Here is an 18,079-nt window from a genome sequence, read left to right as displayed (position 1 = left end):
TTTTCTATCTTAAGAATGTCATAAGTATATACCCATATCAAAATTCTATGGTAGGTTATAAGAAAAGGTCAAATGAAGATGCAACAGATCTAGTGTAGTTCCATAAGTAAGGTATGAAAAGTGTTAGGAAATTAAGATTTATCTAGAAACTCCTAGTTTGAAGATATTTTTTGTAGTAGAAACTCCTAGATATTAGATAATTTTTGGAATAGGTTCTTCTAGAATATCCTAGTGTAGCGTCTTGAATAAATATCTTGTAGAATTATCTAGATATTCTAGAGTAGTAGAAGATAAGGATCACTAGATTTTTCTTGTAGATGCATCTAGAAGGATATCTAGAATCATCTATACACTAGTATAAATAAGAGGCACGTTGTCCATTTGTAACCATCCAGAAAAAAAATTGAAAACACTCAATAAAAGTTTCAGCTTCTTTTTTTTTTCATTACAGTCATTTTTGTAGCAATTTACAGCTGCATCATTTTCATTGTTTCAACTTTCTTTTTCAATCCTTCTTTCCCTTCTTTTGACATGGTATCAGGGCCCCTTTCTTACGGGATTTGAATCTATTTTTTTGTGATTGGTTGGCTTTTTTTTCTTGGATCTCTTTGCGGAAAACATGGCACCAGAAAATCAACCAACAATAGGTCCTCCGGTTTTCTCAGGGGAGAATTACCATATTTGGGCCATTAAAGTGAAGGCTTATTTGAAGGCTCTCAACTTATGGAATGTTGTTAAGAGAGGAGAACATGTTGTCCAGCCATTGAGAGATAACCGAACTCTCAATGATATCCAAAAGCACGATGAGTTGGTGATTAGATCTCCAAGAGCTCTCACTTGCATACATTCAAGTCTTACGAAAGTGATGTTTACAAGGATTATGACTTGTGAGACAACCAAAGAAGCCTGGGATAAGATAAAGGAGGAGTTTGAAGGCAACAACAGAGTTCAGTCTGTTAAGGTCTTAGCTTTGAAGAAGGAGTTTATGTAACACCCTAATTTTCTGAACCGAAATGCTACACGGTGCTCATGACCCCGAAGGACCACAAGCTAACCCATGACTGATATCTGTACCTACATACTACATAATATAATATGAAAATGTGGAAAACATATACTGAAAGGCCATAAGGTTCAAATCTGAATAAACATCTTATAAGAACAATGTTTGAAAATGGTATAGCAATACCAAAACAAATTTGAAATAACTGTCCGACATGCTATAGTCTGGAAAGCCTCTAAACTGTCTAAATAAGGAGTTGATAGGACATGTCCTTAACTAACTCCAACTACTGAAATAAACTAAAATCTAAAATAGTAATGAAATCAATATATCCTCGAAAGATGAGGGCTCACTTCTGCTCTGACTGCTGAGACTGGAATCTACTGCTAATCTAGAGCTCGTCCCTCTAAACTTATGGTATAAGACACCAAAGAGTAAATACGTCAGTACTTTGAATGTAATGGTATGCAAGTGAGGTAGGTTAAATGCAAAAGGGTTCATATGCATGAATAATACTAAATGACAGACTATCATGAATGTGAGAATACATCCATGCATACATAACTGTAACTAAACTCGTGGAGATACTGGCTACTGAGTTTGAAATACTGATAACATGAGTTTACTGATACGGAGGTACTGATTAATTGAGTTTACTGATATCAATATATGAATCACTAATAAGTGAGGAACTGATACTATATGTTGAATACTGAAGGATTTAAACTATATTACTGATACATAAATAATTATTGCTGACAGTTCTGATTATGAAGAACTAGCTTGGATGACTGTAGCTGGCAGTCTAATTATAAAGAATAAATTTGATTGACTGTATTTGACAGCCATGAATATAAAGAACTAATATGATTGACCGTATTTGACAGTCATGAATGTGAATATTGGTAATATGAGTTTTTATAACCGGTATAACTGATAACATGAGTGAATGTATTTGACAGTCCTGAATATGGTGGAACTAGCTAAGTTTTGTATTGTATCTGAGTTGACTGTATCTACAGTCCTGATTTCTAAAGAACTATCTGAGCTTTATTACTAAAACTAAGACTGAGACTAAAACTGAGACTTTAGGAGGTAATCATCTAACTGACATGCCCCAAAATTGAACTAGTGGGGTCTAACCCATAACCCCAGCTGCAAGGGTATCAATACCATGCCACGGGTACAGACAACATATGAGTAAACCCTATTCTTTTTGGGAGCTCATTTCGTCTGTCCTGCTATCAGGTAAACTCAAAGAAGACGCATTGGCCCTATGGGTATGGACATCTCAACCTACGTTGTCTATGTAGTTTTGGAATGAAAGGATTGCTTCTAGGAATCACACCCTCTGACTGCAACAGGTGAGTCCCCATCCTTGGGTTCACTCGGTACTGAATCCTACTCCCAACTGAAAGACGCTGAACTGATTAGATGAACTGAACTGATTGACTAAACTGAACTGATGTTAGTGGGGTTGTTCAGCGGAGCTAAATTGAGTTTACTGGATTCTGATGACTGACAGAATGTACTGAGTTTTGAGGACTGATTAAGAGTACTGAAGTTATTGAGAGCACTAGAATTACTGAAGTTTTCGATATCACTGAGTACTGAGATCACTGATATTACTAAACTATTAAGACTTACTGAGGTTTCTGAGTTACTGAACTTTCCTGAGTTCTATGAAACATGGCTTTACTGAGAGTATTGTGAAAACATGACATGGCTCTAGGCACACAACTATATTTTTCGGGTACAAGTACCCCCAGGACTCGATGGAAGGAGACTAACACACATGACTTACTTAAATGCATGACCAACATCAAACAATCCATAATATCATAACTTGGGGAATTTCATTAAGTACATGGTTATCATACATCTTTACATAAGTAGGATTTTTGCAAGTATAGCATAATCTTATAAGACTAGTTCATGAACAATCCAACAATATTTACAAAATACAATATCAACATGAAAATCGTTGGAACATAGGGGCATATCATGAATCCTTCACTTGGTCACAATTTAGCTATATTGCATGATATCTAGTTTCTTAGGCATTTCTTCAAGCACCTTACATGCACAATTTTGGGTATAGGTATATTTATCAACATAGCAATCTTAATCCATCCAAAATTCATGGTTTCCAACTATCCTACTTATATGCTTCATGAAAACATATCAAGATGCAACCTTGAACTCAAACAACAATCATCTACATGAATATAGACATAACACAACAATAAAATCACAATTTATAATTTAAAACATAATTCTTGAGCTCCATGGATGAAAGGGGTCCATGGATGAACACTACACATACCTTATCTCTTGATTACATGAAGATTGACGGAGAGAATTGCTTGAACTTGAATCTTCTATGAAAAAACCCTAATGTGTTCTTGAGAGGACTCTGAGAAGAATGGGTATATTTTGGTGTTTTTGAGCCTTAATCCCATGTTATTGAGTATATTTATGAAGGCAAAATGACCAAAATACCCCTAAGAGAACAAAAGTGAAATGCTGAAAACTGGGCAAGCACTGGACTTGCAGGGCGATGCCTGGCTATCCCGAGGGACTTGCAAAGTGACTCCTGGCTATCTCGGTAGACTATCCTGGGCGGCGCCTGCCTTAGAGTAGTGCTCTAGTTGGGGCGACACGGGCTTATCGCTCTGAGCTACTGTTTTGGAAATCCAAATATGCCCTTACGCTGTTTGAAAAATTTCAAAACTTACCCAAGATGTACTACGACCTTGCCCTATCGAAATGCAACTTGAAAATCTAAAAACGAAGGTAGGGAAGGTTATCGAATAAATCTTCAAGGTTTAGAGGTCTAAAATGAGACTAAGTGTTGAATCTTGAACACTTAGCAAAATTTTTAAGTCTTGGGATCTTTCATGGAGCTTGGAAAGCTTAATGAGATAAACTATAGACTTAGGATTTTATGGGGTATTACAATATCTCCCCCTTGGGAATATTCGTCCTCGAATGAGACTGACTGAGAGGGGAGAAATGGTAAACTGGAGTACGTACAAGACATACATTACTAAAACATGGGTTTATGACTGACATGACTAAAAACTGACAATATCGTACTGAACATGCATATCTGATGCATGGGTAACTGGCTTATGAATGAAGGACTGATTTTTCTGATGAACTGAGTTTCTCAAACTAAGAATGCACATTACTGCATAACTGATAAGTTGAATCCATGCAACTCTGATGCATGATTATATGACTAACATGATACATGAATGCATGACTGAAAGTACTGAAAAGCTGATCACGCGTATCTGATGCGTGAATACATGACTGAAATGACTCAGTAACATGCAACTGAATATGCAATGGTAAAGGAATATGAGAATGAGCAAGCGAAAGGAAGACTGTTATCCTGAACTAAAAATAGTGATGTGTCTAAGTTTAAATACTTAATATGCATGAGCAGAAATGTAAGAACATAATTGAGTCTGGAACATGATACATGAGCTAAACTGAACTTGCAACTACTAGGAGGTTCTACCTTAGAGTAGTTACATTCTCTAAGATTTTGGATAGCATGAATAGATGCAAGGATAAGAAAACAAGCTATACAATTCTGACTGCTCGATTACTAAACTGACTTGTTGACTTTACTAACTAAATCATGCTGAAACATAAGCTCAAATGAGAGAAAGAGATCTAGCAATGTATACCATGAACATGAAAAATGTGCAACGTACCCGAATCTAGGTTAGGGAATCTTTCTGGATCATGACAGTTCTAGAGTACATAAAGTCTATTCTGATGCTGACCACTCTTGGTACATTGCTAACGCAACTCTTTACCCCTCTATGATAGAACTCTACAGTCTCACATCCTGTGGCCTGGCTTGCCATAACACAAGCATACATTACTGCCTGCCCTACACACACGCTTATGATGCTTACCACAAGTCTGAAAAAGAGGATGGGTAAGAACTTTACTCTCACTACCCCCTAAACTCAGCTGAGAAGGACTGTAACTACCTTTTCTAGCCCTCTTATTTCCTCTCTTTTTTAAGCTTATACTCCTCAATATTTTGAGCATAGACTATCAACCTAGATAAGTCCACATCACTAATCAACGTTGCAGTCCAGCACTCCTTAACCACTCTACCTGATACCCTAGACACAAACCTATTCATTCTAGGCCTACTGTCTGCCACTACCTGGGAAGCGTACCTGGCTAACTGGGTGAACTTAAGAGAGTATTATTTTATGCTCATCGTACCCTTCCTGAGATTGATGAACTTTAACACTTTTAGCCTCCTTTTGCTCTATAGGAAAGAACCTATCTAAGAAAGCTGTAGCGAACTCTTTCTACTCTATAGGATTTGTATCTGTACCCCTGTCTACCTTTCACTATTTAAATCATGTATGGGCTACGTCTTGTAGCTGATAGGCGGCTAACTCTACACTCTCACTGGAAGTCACTCCCATGATGTCTGTGACTTTCTGAACCTGATCGAGGAACTCCTGTGGATCCTCTTCGAACTTGGAACCGATAAATAGGGGAGGATTCATTCGGGTAAAATCTCAAATCCTAGATGCAACAACATTGGCCTCTGGGTCGGCCAGAACAGCGGCTGGCCATTCGTTCTGATCTATGACTGAACTGGCTAGAGTAGTGAATGCAGTTCTAAATTCTACATGAGAGATCTGCTCGTCCAGGGAATATGCTTAGACGGGATGAGGTGTTTACTGACTGTTGGTTCTTCTTTCACTAGTTTTTTCTGAAGACATATTCTGTAAACAAAAGGGAGAAGTGAATTAGATTGAGAGTTTAATTAGAGCTTTTGCTCACTGACACGACATGAATACTGAAAGAAGGAAAGCTGTTCCTAAAATATCTCATAGCCTCCCACACATAAGTGTGGTGCACAACATATGCATGTACAATGCTCTACTAGATGCGGCTATCAGACTTCCTAGGACTCTATTGAACCTTAGGCTCTGATACTAAGTTAGTAACACCCTGATTTTCTGAACCAGAACACTACACGGTGCTCATGACCCCGAAGGACCACAAGCTAAACCATGACTGATATCTGTACCTGTATACTATACAATATAACATAAAAATGCGGAAAACATGTACTGAAAGGCCATAAGGTTCAAATCTGAATAAATATCTGACAAGAACAATGTCTGAAAATGGTATAACAATACCAAAATAAACCTGAAATAACTGTCTGACATGCTATAGTCTGGAAAGCCTCAAACTGTCTAAATAAAAAATTAATGGGACATGTCCTCAACTAACTCTAACTACTGAAATAAACTAAAATATAAAATAGTAATGAAATCAATATATCCTTGAAAGATGAGGACTCACTTCTACTCTGACTGCTGATACTGGAATCTACTGCTAATCTGGAGCTCGTGCCTCTAAACCTATGGCATAAGACACCATAGTACAATTGCGTCAGTACTTTGAATGTACTGGTATGCAAGTGAGGTAGGTTAAATGCAAAAGGGTTCATATGCATGAATAATACTAGCTGATTGACTATCATGAACATGAGATAACATACATGCATACGTAACTGTAACTAAACTCATGGAGATACTGGCTACTGAGTTTGAAATATTGATAACATGAGTTTACTGATACGGAGATACTGATTAATTGAGTTTATTGATATCAATATGTGAATCACTAACAAGTGAAGAACTGATACTGTATTATTGAATACTTAAGGATTTAAACTATATTACTAATACATAAATAACTATTGCTGACAGTTTTGATTATGAAAAACTGGCCTGGTTGACTGTATCTGCCAGTCTAATTATAAAGAATAAATCTGATTGATTGTATGTGACAGCCATGAATAAAAAAAACTGATATGTTTGACCGTACCTGACAATCATGAATGTGAATACTGGTAATATAAGTTCTGATAACTGTATAACTGATAACATGAGTGGTTGTATCTTACAGTCCTGAATATGGTGGAACTAGCTGAGTTTCATATTGTATCTGAGTTAACTGTATCTGACAGTCCTGATTTCTGAAGAGCTATCTGAGTTCTATTACTTAAACTGAGACTGTGGGTGGTAATCATCTAATCGACATGCCCCAGAATTGAACTGGTAGGGTCCAACCTATAACCCCAGCTGGAAGGGTGTCAATACTGTGCCACGGGTAGAGACAACATTTAAGTAAACCCTATTCTGTTTGGGAGCTCATTCTGTCTGCCCTGCTATTAGGTAAACTCAAAGGAGATTCATTTGCCCTATGGGAAAGGACATCTCAACCTACGTGGCTACATAGTTCTGGAACACAAGGATTGCTTTTAGGAATCACACCCTCTGACTGTAACAGGTGAGTCTACATCCTTGGGTTCACTCGGTGTTGAATCCTACTCCCAACTAAAAGACACTGAACTGATTAGATGAGATGAACTAATTGACTGAACTGAACTGATTTACTGAATTGATGTTAGTGGGATTGTTTAGCGGAGCTAAACTAAGTTTATTGGATTCCGATACTGACAGAATGTACAGAGTTTTGAGGACTGATTGAGAGTACTGAAGTTACTAAGATCACTAGAATTACTAAAGTTTCCGATATCACTGAGTACTGAGATCACTGAGATTACTGAACTATTGAGACTTACTGAGGTTTCTGAGTTACTGAACTTTCCTGAGTTACATGACTAATTGAATTCTATGGAACATGGCTGGACTAAGAGTATCATGAAAACATGACATGGCTCTAGGCACACAACAATATTTTTCAGGTACGAGTACCCCTAGGACTCGATGGAAGAAGACTAACACACATGACTTACTTAAATGCATGACCAATATCAAACAATCCGTAATATCATAACTCGGGGAATTTCATTAGGTACATGGTTATCATACATCTTTACATAAGTAGGATTTTTGCAAGTAAGTATAGCATAATCTTGTAAGACTAGTTCATGAACAATCCAACAATATTTACAAAACACAATATCAACATGAAAATCATTAGAACATAGGGGCATATCATGAGTCCTTCACTTAGTCACAATTTAGCTATATAGCATTATATCTAGTTTCTTAGGCATTTCGTCAAGCACCTTACATGCACAATTTTGGCATAGGTATATTTATCAGCATAACAATCTTAATCCATTCAAAATTCATGGTTTCCAACTATCCTACTCATATGCTTCATGAAAACATATCAAGATGCAACCTTGAACTTAAACAACAATCATCAACATGAATATAGCCATAACACAACAAGAAAATCATAATTTATAATTTAAAATATGATTCTTGAGATCCATGGATGAACATACCTTATCTCTTGATTACATGAAGATTGATGGAGAGAATTGCTTGAACTTGAATCTTCTACAAAAAAAACCCTAATGTGTTCTTGAGAGGATTCTGAGAAGAATGGATATATTTTGGTGTTTTTGAGCCTTAATCCCGTCTTATTGAGTATATATATAAAGGCAAAATGACCAAAATACCCCTAAGAGCACGGAAGTGGAATGCTGAAAACTGGGCAAGAACTGGACATTCAGGGCGGCACCTGGATATCCCGGGGGACTTGCAGGGCGACGCCTGGCTATCCCGGTGGACTATCCTGGGCGGCGCCTACCTTAGAGCAGTGCTCTAGCTAGGGAAACGCGGGCTTATCGCCCTGAGCTATTATTTTGGAAATCCAATCATGCCCTTACACTGTCCAAAAAATTTTAAAACTTACCCGAGATGTACTACGACCTTGCCCTATCGCAACGCAACTTGAAAATCCAAAAAGGAAGGTCGGGAAGGTAGTTAAATAAATCCTCAAAGTTTGGAGGTCTAAAATGAGACTTAGCGTTGAATCTTGAAAACTTAGCAAAATTTCTAAGTCTTGGGATATTTCATGGAGATTGGAAAGCTTAATGAGCTGCACTGTAGACTTAGGATTTTATGGGGTATTACAGTTTGAGCTCATGAAGATGAAGGATTTGGATAGTGTGAAAGAATAGTTTTCCAAGCTGATGGACATTGTGAACCAAATAAGGATACTTGGTGAAAACTTTCCATATCAGAAGGTTGTTGAGAAAATCATGGTCAGCCTTCCGTACAAGTTTGAATAAAAAATCTCAACTATTAAAGAGTCTTGTTACTTGACTACTCTTTCAATAGTTGAGCTGATCTCTAAATTGCAAATCCAAGAGCGACGGGTGAATATCACTCTGGAGAGGTGAAATCTAGTGGATACCAAGGTGAATTATCGAGGAGAGGAAAATTTTCACCTTGTAATATTTGTAAGAAGACAAATCACTTGGAGAAGAATTGTTGGCAGAAGTCCAAGAGGTCTCCTATTCAATGCAGATACTGCAAGAAATATGAGCACATTGAGAAGTATTGCAGGAAAAAGCAAACTCAAAGGGGTCAGTCTTCCCAACGAGTAAATTTTGTGAAAGATCACCAAGTTGAAAAAATAGAGGAGAAGGTATTCATGGCTTCACACATATCACATGTTGATCGATATAATTGGCATGTCGATAGTGCGTGCACAAGGCATATGGCGATTGATGAAAATGTGTTTGTTAGCCTAGACAGGTCTAATAGGACCAAAGCGAAGCTTGAAGATGGTGCACTAGTGTCAAGGAAGGCGATCAGTGAAATTCCGTACGAACGAAGGTATGAAAATCATAAACGATGTTCTTTATGTGCCAAGACTAACTCAAAACTTGTTGAGTGTTGCTCAGTTGCTTCACAATATTATTCACTTACTTTTAAGAATAAAAAATGTGTCATTTATGATCTTAAAGGTTGTGAAGTAGCTAAAACTAGCATGATTGGTAATTCGTTTCCAATTTCATGCTATTCTGCTGAAAGTTGCTCTTTCAATGTTGAAATGAGTGATACTTAGCTTTGGCACAAAAGATTCGGTCATTACAACCTTAGTTCATTAGTGTATATGCAATCCAATGGTATGGTGCTTGATGTACCCAAAATTGACATGTGCCGAGATGTTTGTGAGTCATGTCAATTTGGTAAATTGTATAGACAGTCCTTTCCTAAAGAAAGTCTTTGGAAGGCAAAGGAAAAGTTATAGTTGGTTCATACAGATATATGTGGACCAATGAGGATGGCTTCTTTGAGTGGAAATAAATATTTTACTCACTTTATAGATGATCTAACTCTAATGACATGGGTCTATTTTCTAAGTAGCAAAGTTCAGGTGTTCTCTATTTTCTAAGAATTCAAGGATATGGCAGAAAGGGAGACTGGCTATCGGTTGAAGTATATCAGGTCAGATAATGGAACTGAATATACTTCACATCAGTTCAGCAAGTATTGTAAGGATATGGGTATTCAACAACAATTCACTATTAGCTACACTCTAGAACAGAACGAGATTTCTGAGAGGCAAAACAGAACAGTGATGGAGATGGCAAGATGCATGTTGGCAAAAAAGAAGATGCCTAAATATTTTTAGGCTGAGGCAGTCGATACTGTCGTCTATTTGCTGAACAGATTACCAAATAGAGCACTCCAAGACATGACGCCATTTGAAGCATGAAAAGGTATAAAGCTGTCTGCGAGACGCTTAAAAGCCTTTGGTTCAGTCAGCTATACATATGTTCCAGATGCTAAAAGAGGCAAATTGCATAACAATACAGAACTCTGTATTTTGTTGGGCTATAGCATAGCTGCAAAAGGGTACAAAGTGTATAATGTTCGTACGAAGAAGGTGCTTATAGTAGAGATCTTGCAGTGGACAAGTCTAGCCACTATGATTGGGATCGAGATATTATTGTAAAGAACTAAGATGGGAGTACTTCAGTTGTAGCTCAAAATCTACAGGCAATTGATATTTCTTCCAGTCCTATTACTGGAGCAGGACACCTTTCACATATTGAATTGACAACTGATTCTCAAGTTTTGAAGACCAGATCACTAGCTGAAGTTTATGAGCAATGGAATTTTGCTCTCGTCGAACCATCTTCCTTCGAAGAAGCAGTAGGTCATAAATCTTGGATTTTTGCAATGGAGGAGGAGCTTGCCATGATTAATAAAAATGATACTTAGGAGCTGGTTAATGGGCCTAACCAAAAGAACGTCATTGATGTCAAATGGGTCTATAAAACGAAGTTCAATCCAAATGGCTCCATCTTCAAAGATAAAGCCAGACTCATAGTTAAAGGTTATTCCCAGCAACTTGGAGTGGACTTTAGAGATACGTTTGCTCTTGTTGCGAGGCATGAAACAATAATATTTCTAGTCGCTCTTACAACACCATACAAATGGAAAATTTACCATTTAGATGTCAAATCTGCATTTCTAAATAGATTTCTTGAAGAAGATATTTATGTTGAACAACCTGAAGGTTTTATAGTTGTAGGTGAATAAGACAAGGTGTATAAGCTTAAAAATACTTTCTATGTCCTTAAACAAGCTCCGAGAGCTTGGTATAGTAGGCTGGATACTCATTTGCTATCTCAAGGCTTCAACCGAAGCCTAAATAAGCCTACTTTATACTTCAAAAGGCAAGCTGATGGGAAGTTAATTATGATATATGTTTATGTTGATGATTTTATGATCACAGATGGAGATTCTATTGCAGTTCAAGAAGTCAAAAATGCGATGCTAAAAGTTTTTGAAATGCCTGATCTAGGGGAGATAAAGTTCTTCCTGGGAATGGAAATTTCTCAATCTTCTGAAGGAATTTTCTTGTCCCAAAAGAGGTATGTCCTGAATCTCTTAAAAAGGTTCAAGCTTGATAAGTGAAAACCTGATGCAACTCTACTTGTTGTGAATGAAAAGTTAATGAAGGGTGATTGAGAAGAGCGGGTAGATTCAAAACTTTATAGGAGCCTTATTGGAAGCTTGTTGTATCTGACTGCTACTAGGTCAGATAAGATGTTTCCAGTTAGTCTACTGTCCCGATATATGCAATGTCCCAGCACCAAGCATCTTGAAGCTGCTAAAAGGGTGTTGAGGTATATTAAAGGGACAACTGATCATGGCATTTAGTACAAAAGTGTGGAGAATGAAATTCTTATTGGTTATTCAGATAGTAATTAGGGTAGATGTTTGGATGATTATAAAAGCACATCTGGTTATTCTTTTTCATTTGGTTTAGGCATTTTTACTTGGAGCACAAAGAAGCAGGATATCAGAGCTCAATCTTTAGTTGAAGCCGAGTATGTGGCTGCTGCATCTGCTACAAATCAAGCAAGGAATTTGATTGAGGAAAATCTTGTTTGAATTAGATCTTTTGCCAGAAGAACCAACAGTGATCTATGTGGACAATAAATCAGCCATTGCTATGGCTGAAAATCCAATGCAACATAGAAGGACGAAGCATATCAACATCAGATTTCATGCTTTAGAAAATGCCGAGAAGAATGGCAAAGTTAAGCTGGTGCATTGCAGAAGTGAAGAACAACAAGCCGATATTCTAACCAAGGCTCTTCCCACAAATAAGTTTTGAGTTTCAAAGGTCATTGCAGGGAGTTTCAATGAAAAATCTTAAGGAGTGTTAGGAAATTAAAATTTATCTAGAAACTCCTAGTTAGAAGAATTTTTTTTAGTAGAAACTCCTAGATATTAGATATTTTTTGGAATAGGAGGCACATTGTGCATTTGTAACCATCCAGAAAAAAATTGAAAACACTCTATAAAAGTTTCAGCTTCTCTTTTTTTTCATGCAGTCATTTTTGTAGCAATTTACAGCTGCATCATTTTCACTGTTTCAACTTGTTTTTCAATTTCTTTCCCTTCTTTTGACAAAAAGAGTGATGTCTACACAGTCTTACCCCTAGCTTAGACAAAGATATCGATAGAAAAAACTGTATTTATCCTGTGCCCAAAAATACAACTATGAAACAAATGCCAATGAGTTACTTATTCTTTTCCTTGTACATAAGTGGCTCAATGCCAAAACAATCAACCCATGAGGCAATACAGAATTATGAACAATAATATTTCATTTAAGTGGCTTGATCCACACACAACAGAATTCTATTACATGAGACGATTTAACAGCTATTACTATGCTGAAACAAGTTTCCAGCACAAGCAACAGGTCTCAATACAATCTACACATATAGCAAACAAACATAGAATCACTTTATGTATTACTAATACATAATCTCCAAGTCCTTGACATGAACGAAGCACGGAACACCAGTTATTCGTAATTTAACAACTTTGATGGATTGAGCGTTATTCATTTTTATGCCTGCAATGAGATGACGAAGAATTACCACAGAATGTTCACGCCAAGCAGTTAAAATTTCAAGTTCTTTACGTATGAGTAACTACCATAAAGCGGCTCTTATATATCTCGACCACTTTCTTGGGATCGGCTTTTGTCTGAATGTAGCCATCAATCTTGTTCAATTCCTGCAAAGAAATCGTCCAACACAAGTACACAACCAAACGATCAACTAATCAGTCCTAAACCAGTTCGGCAATCATAAGCAGCTTATGGGCCAGCCAGGTACTTTCAAACAATTTTCAAAGTTAATACAGAGTAATCATACCTCTATCCATTTTGCTAGTTTTGGCCTCCAAGATGTGATATCATAGTTGAACACCTCTTGTAAGAAGATTTGGAACCTCTCAATGAAGGAAGCATACGCAATGTCGGCCTAATGCATCACAATTTCAACTTCAATATGATGAAATTTCAAAATCAGAGAGCTAATATCTTATATTAAGCATGCTTTAGTAAAGCTACCATCTTATAGTGTACACCATTGAGAGGGAAATACCTCAACGAAGTATATATGTAACTGACCTGACTGAATTGACCCAGGAAGAAAGGTCCATTGTTAAATTTCTCGAGAGCTTTTTCTAAGTAGTCAAAATGAGGTCCTGTTGCAAGTGTAAGCTATTGTCAACATTTTCTCATGAGTTGCAAATTATAATACATAGTAGTAAAGAAGGGGAGCCTTGCAGCAGTGACAAACAGGAAAAGTTGCCTCCATGTGACTGATACGTCACAGCTTCGAGCTATGGAAGCAGTCGCTAATGTTTGCATTAGAGTAGGCTGTCTCCATCATACCCCTTAGTGGACCCTTCTTAGGACCCTGCACGAACACGAGATGTTTTGTGCACCTGAATGCCCTTCTAATTCATAGTGGTAATAATCTTCAAGAACCTTACCAGCCTGCTTCTCAACATCTCCTTTAAAGCTACCATATATTTCTTTCAGGAATGTATCGGTGTAAGTTACCAACTCTTCAGCAAACTTCTGTTTTTCAGGGTCCTAAATCATTTTACAGAATCACATCAAATTTAAACTTCTGCTTCCTTTTCTTTTTCAATGTTTTGGTGCCAATTGGGGAGGGTTGGAACACAAGAAGTCTGTTTAGGTCAAGAATGAGTTTGCAGCTTACATCAGGTAGAAGGGATGGCCCCTCAAAGTTGCTGTCGATATATTTAATCAGATCGAGACTTTCTCCAATCACTTTGTTGTTGTGTTCCAGAGCGGGAACCTACGATAGAATAGAACAAAAATACATAACTGGACACAAAGATTATGCTCTTCGATTTTCAACCTAATGTTTGGGGGAGAGGGGAGAAAATCCCTCATTCATGTATCAGGTTCAGCAAAAAACCTTGAATTTGAAGGAAAAAGATTAGTATTTTTAAAAGTCGCAAGCAAGCTTCCTCATAATTACGAGATTTGCTAGCATTTATAACTGGCATATATCACGACACTAAGAGTCGGATTCAGATTTTAAGTTAGGAGTCCTGCACCACACCCCCTTTTGATTACAACATTCTGGATAGATTTTTCATACATATTAAGTGAATTTCTTAACACAAACACAGAGTTCGAGCCAAAGCTACTGAGTTCTGTCTAATCGTAACTTAAATGGTAGATCCACTGACAACATTAGGCCAGTTCCATTTACTTTTCACAATATAAGGCTTAAGTCTTTTGCCTTGATATAATAACATTATTCACTTTTGCTTATATAGAAATTACCTTGTTTTGAGCGTAAACTTTTTCCTTGTACCAAGCAGGCCTGTTCTGAAGATCAATTGGAACTAATTCAATCTTATCTTGTAAACCCTGCAATTGTCAATGACTCTAAAATTTATTTATATTACAAAATTATTAACAAGAATGAAAAAATACGGAAATGAATTTGCAGTTAAGGAACCTTGACATTTCTGGTAATCCACGCACGCTGAGCAAATGGGCAAATATAACTGATATACAACCTTCAAAACAAGAAAAGAAAAACACAGTTCACAATCTATCAAATAAGAGAAATACTCTCTCCATCCCATTTCACGGGGAGGTGTTATTGTTTGGAGAGTCAAATTATTTTTCCTTTCAACTATAGCTTTCTCAAACGTTTTCCAAATATTTTTAATCCATAGCCATATTGACTGGTCCTACTTTTTGTGTAGTTTTGAAATACGTAAATTTTATTTTAGAAAATCTGCAATTCGCATTCATAGTCAAAGTTCATGTTTTGACACTCATACACCGAACGCAATCACTGATTTTAAAAAAGGGCATTGAATCCAACTCAATCCAAAAGCTTGCACATGAAGAGAGACCGTCTCTTACCCGATGTGGAATACCAACACCCCCCGCACGCTCAGGACGGGACATTTGGAGAGTGTGATGTGAGACGGTGTGGCCCGATATCAAAAACAATGAATTGGAATGTGAGATGTCGGGCCGTGGGGGGATTGGGATTGGCCTGATAAGGGCATAACTCAACCCCAAAAACTCTCACGAGAGGACATAAATTCGGAAAAAAGGAGTAACAAACAAAAATATAACACAACAGAGAGAGTAGGAGAAAGGATAACCTGGTGGTTCCATCGAACAGGGACGGGGGTTCAGAAGAAGAAATGAGAGATGGAGGACGAATTTCTTGTGCACTTCTGCATAAACCAAAGAAACCTCATCAACATTCTTCAAAAAGAGAAGTGCAAAATCAAACTTATCAATATCACTCTAAGTGGTCATTCAGCTAATAGTTATTAAGGCAGTTGGATGTACGACAGCTCCCGCAATGCATGGAGTCAGTCTCCAGGAAAGGAGAGAACACAAGAGTCTATTGTACGCAGCCTTACCTCGCATTTTTACTTCAAATAGTTTCAACTAATAGTTATTACTTCACTCAATACTATTTTTTGGTCTGTTTAAGAAGAATGTCTTTTTAAAAAAAAAAACAAAAGAAACAACTTTCTGCATGTCATATTTATAAAACTACAAAATTTTAAAAATATCTTAATACATTCAATATATCTTTAACTTAATTAATATGACAAAGATTCAAAAGTATTTTTTACTTTCTTAAATTTGAGCAGTGGTTCCGGACAACGCTGGACCACAGGGGTCTATGCAAACTTATCTCGCAATTGCATTTCTGTCAGACGCTGTTTCAACTAATAGTTATTAGTCCGCTCAATTTGTTTGTCTTTTGATTAGACTGTTTCAAAAAGAATCTCATTTTTCCTTTGATTTCAACTTTCTATTTGACATTTTAAAACTACTAGAATTTAAAAGTTATTTGATACATTCAATATGTCTTTAATTTAAAATCACAAGATTCAAGAATGTTCTTACCTTCCTAAATTTCTTGACAAATCAATAACCAAGAAAACAAATTAAATCAAAAGATATCTCATAAAAGCAATTTTTCTTTTATATTTTAAAATTTTTGACTTAAAGAAACTATTTTCTAAGATAATAACGGTTGGTTAAATGGCGACGGTACAATAAATCAAATTTCACTATGTGTACACTTATAGAAAAATTCAAGAAAGCAAAAAAAGAAGAAAAGGAGGAAGCTAGGTAGATGAGACTTACGGAGTAGCCATTAATGTTGCTGATTTACTTTGACTGTAATTGCAGCTACCAAAAGAAACAAATATTTTGGGTGAAATATTGATGATCAAATGGAAAGGGAAATTGAAGCTTTTATAGCAAATGATGAGTGGGTTTTGGTGTGAGCAAAGCACTGAGGAATTTAGGAAAGTGGGCAAAAGGTGCGTCATTGCTGACCTGTTATTATGTAAACACAAGTTGTTTCTCTCATTTGACCTCCATTACTATTTTCAAGTGGACTTTCTCGAAGAGTAAGACAAGACATGCTCATGTAGCTTGAGCTTTGGGCTCTAGCGCTAAAAGAGTTTTAAAATGAGGTGTGAGTGACATAAGTTTTAATAAAAAAAAATATGACATGATTATATTTAGAAAAAAAGGCCCATAATTGATAAAGTTGGACAACCTTGGCCAGTCGGCCCAATTTAATACCTTTTTTAGCTATTTGGCCCAATTGGGCACATGAAGTCTGTATACCTAATTGATATATTTTTATAACAAATTGATACACTTTTATATTATATTGATACACTTTTTAAAAAAAGAGAAAGGAAATTTTATGCAAGCACATGCAGTCCTTATATCCAATTGATACTCTTTTATATCACATTAATACAGTTTTATACTATGTTGATACACTTACAGTGTCCATATACTCAATTGATACTCTCTTATACTAGATTGATACATTTTTAGAATGCATGTAGAAATTATATAGAATCGTATAAAATATATATCTAAATAATAATTGTAGTTAAAAATTGTATAGAATGTGTATAAAAATGCTATAATTGTTATATAGAATATGTATATGTATAGAAATTATATCATTATTATATATAAATATATATCTTTAACAATTATAGTATATTAAAAGTATATGATATTGTATTTTATTGTATAAATAAGTAAAACTAAACAAAATAATTAGTATGTTATTTTAATAATATTGGTGAATGCAAAATAATCTGAAAAAAATTAAATAGTAATTGATTTTTCTTGTTGTTATTTGTTAAGTTTGTCGTGTAATGGCTTTTTATTCAAATAATATGAGTATCTATTACAATTGGGGAAAGTAATTAGCATTACTAATGATGCCCACTCCCAAATGCCACTCTTCACACACGCTAAATGGCCATTCTGTTGGAATTAGTTTCGTCGAGTGGCTATTTACCGAGATTTAAAATTTAGGTGCTAGTTTTGTAGAATTATTTTAGTTTTAGGTGTTATTTTTGTCCT

General features: G+C 36.2%; 2 protein-coding genes across 5 annotated transcripts; one reads left to right on the top strand and one right to left on the bottom strand.

Annotated features, from left to right (window-relative positions):
• The first annotated feature begins 619 nt into the window (after positions 1-619).
• LOC124887864 lies at positions 620-9,901 on the top strand. The gene is made up of 2 exons (XM_047397784.1): positions 620-987; positions 9,358-9,901. The coding sequence occupies exons 1-2, from the start codon at positions 620-622 to the stop codon at positions 9,899-9,901; spliced, it is 912 nt and encodes a 303-aa protein (XP_047253740.1).
• A 3,046-nt stretch (positions 9,902-12,947) lies between these two features.
• On the bottom strand, positions 12,948-16,994 carry LOC107843541 (glutathione S-transferase L3). Of its 4 annotated transcripts, none has more exons than XM_016687852.2 (10): positions 16,826-16,994; positions 15,820-15,894; positions 15,156-15,216; positions 14,978-15,064; positions 14,382-14,480; positions 14,149-14,251; positions 13,781-13,857; positions 13,524-13,631; positions 13,303-13,383; positions 12,948-13,219 (listed from the first exon to the last, which is right to left on the bottom strand). In XM_016687852.2, exons 1-10 carry the CDS (start codon positions 16,834-16,836, stop codon positions 13,214-13,216), a joined length of 708 nt encoding a protein of 235 aa, XP_016543338.1. In that variant the 5' UTR covers positions 16,837-16,994; the 3' UTR covers positions 12,948-13,213. The 4 variants fall into 4 exon arrangements, with proteins under 4 accessions (XP_016543338.1, XP_047253152.1, XP_047253150.1 ...); XM_047397196.1 differs by having other exon boundaries at positions 15,820-15,891; positions 16,826-16,970; XM_047397194.1 differs by lacking the exon at positions 12,948-13,219 and having other exon boundaries at positions 13,226-13,383.
• Between the last annotated feature and the right edge of the window lie 1,085 nt (positions 16,995-18,079).

Source organism: Capsicum annuum, chromosome 10, assembly GCF_002878395.1.
Source record: "Capsicum annuum cultivar UCD-10X-F1 chromosome 10, UCD10Xv1.1, whole genome shotgun sequence".
Lineage (NCBI taxonomy): Eukaryota > Viridiplantae > Streptophyta > Magnoliopsida > Solanales > Solanaceae > Capsicum > Capsicum annuum.
Note: the sequence above shows the minus strand (reverse complement) of the source record. Positions and strands in the feature narration are given on the sequence as shown.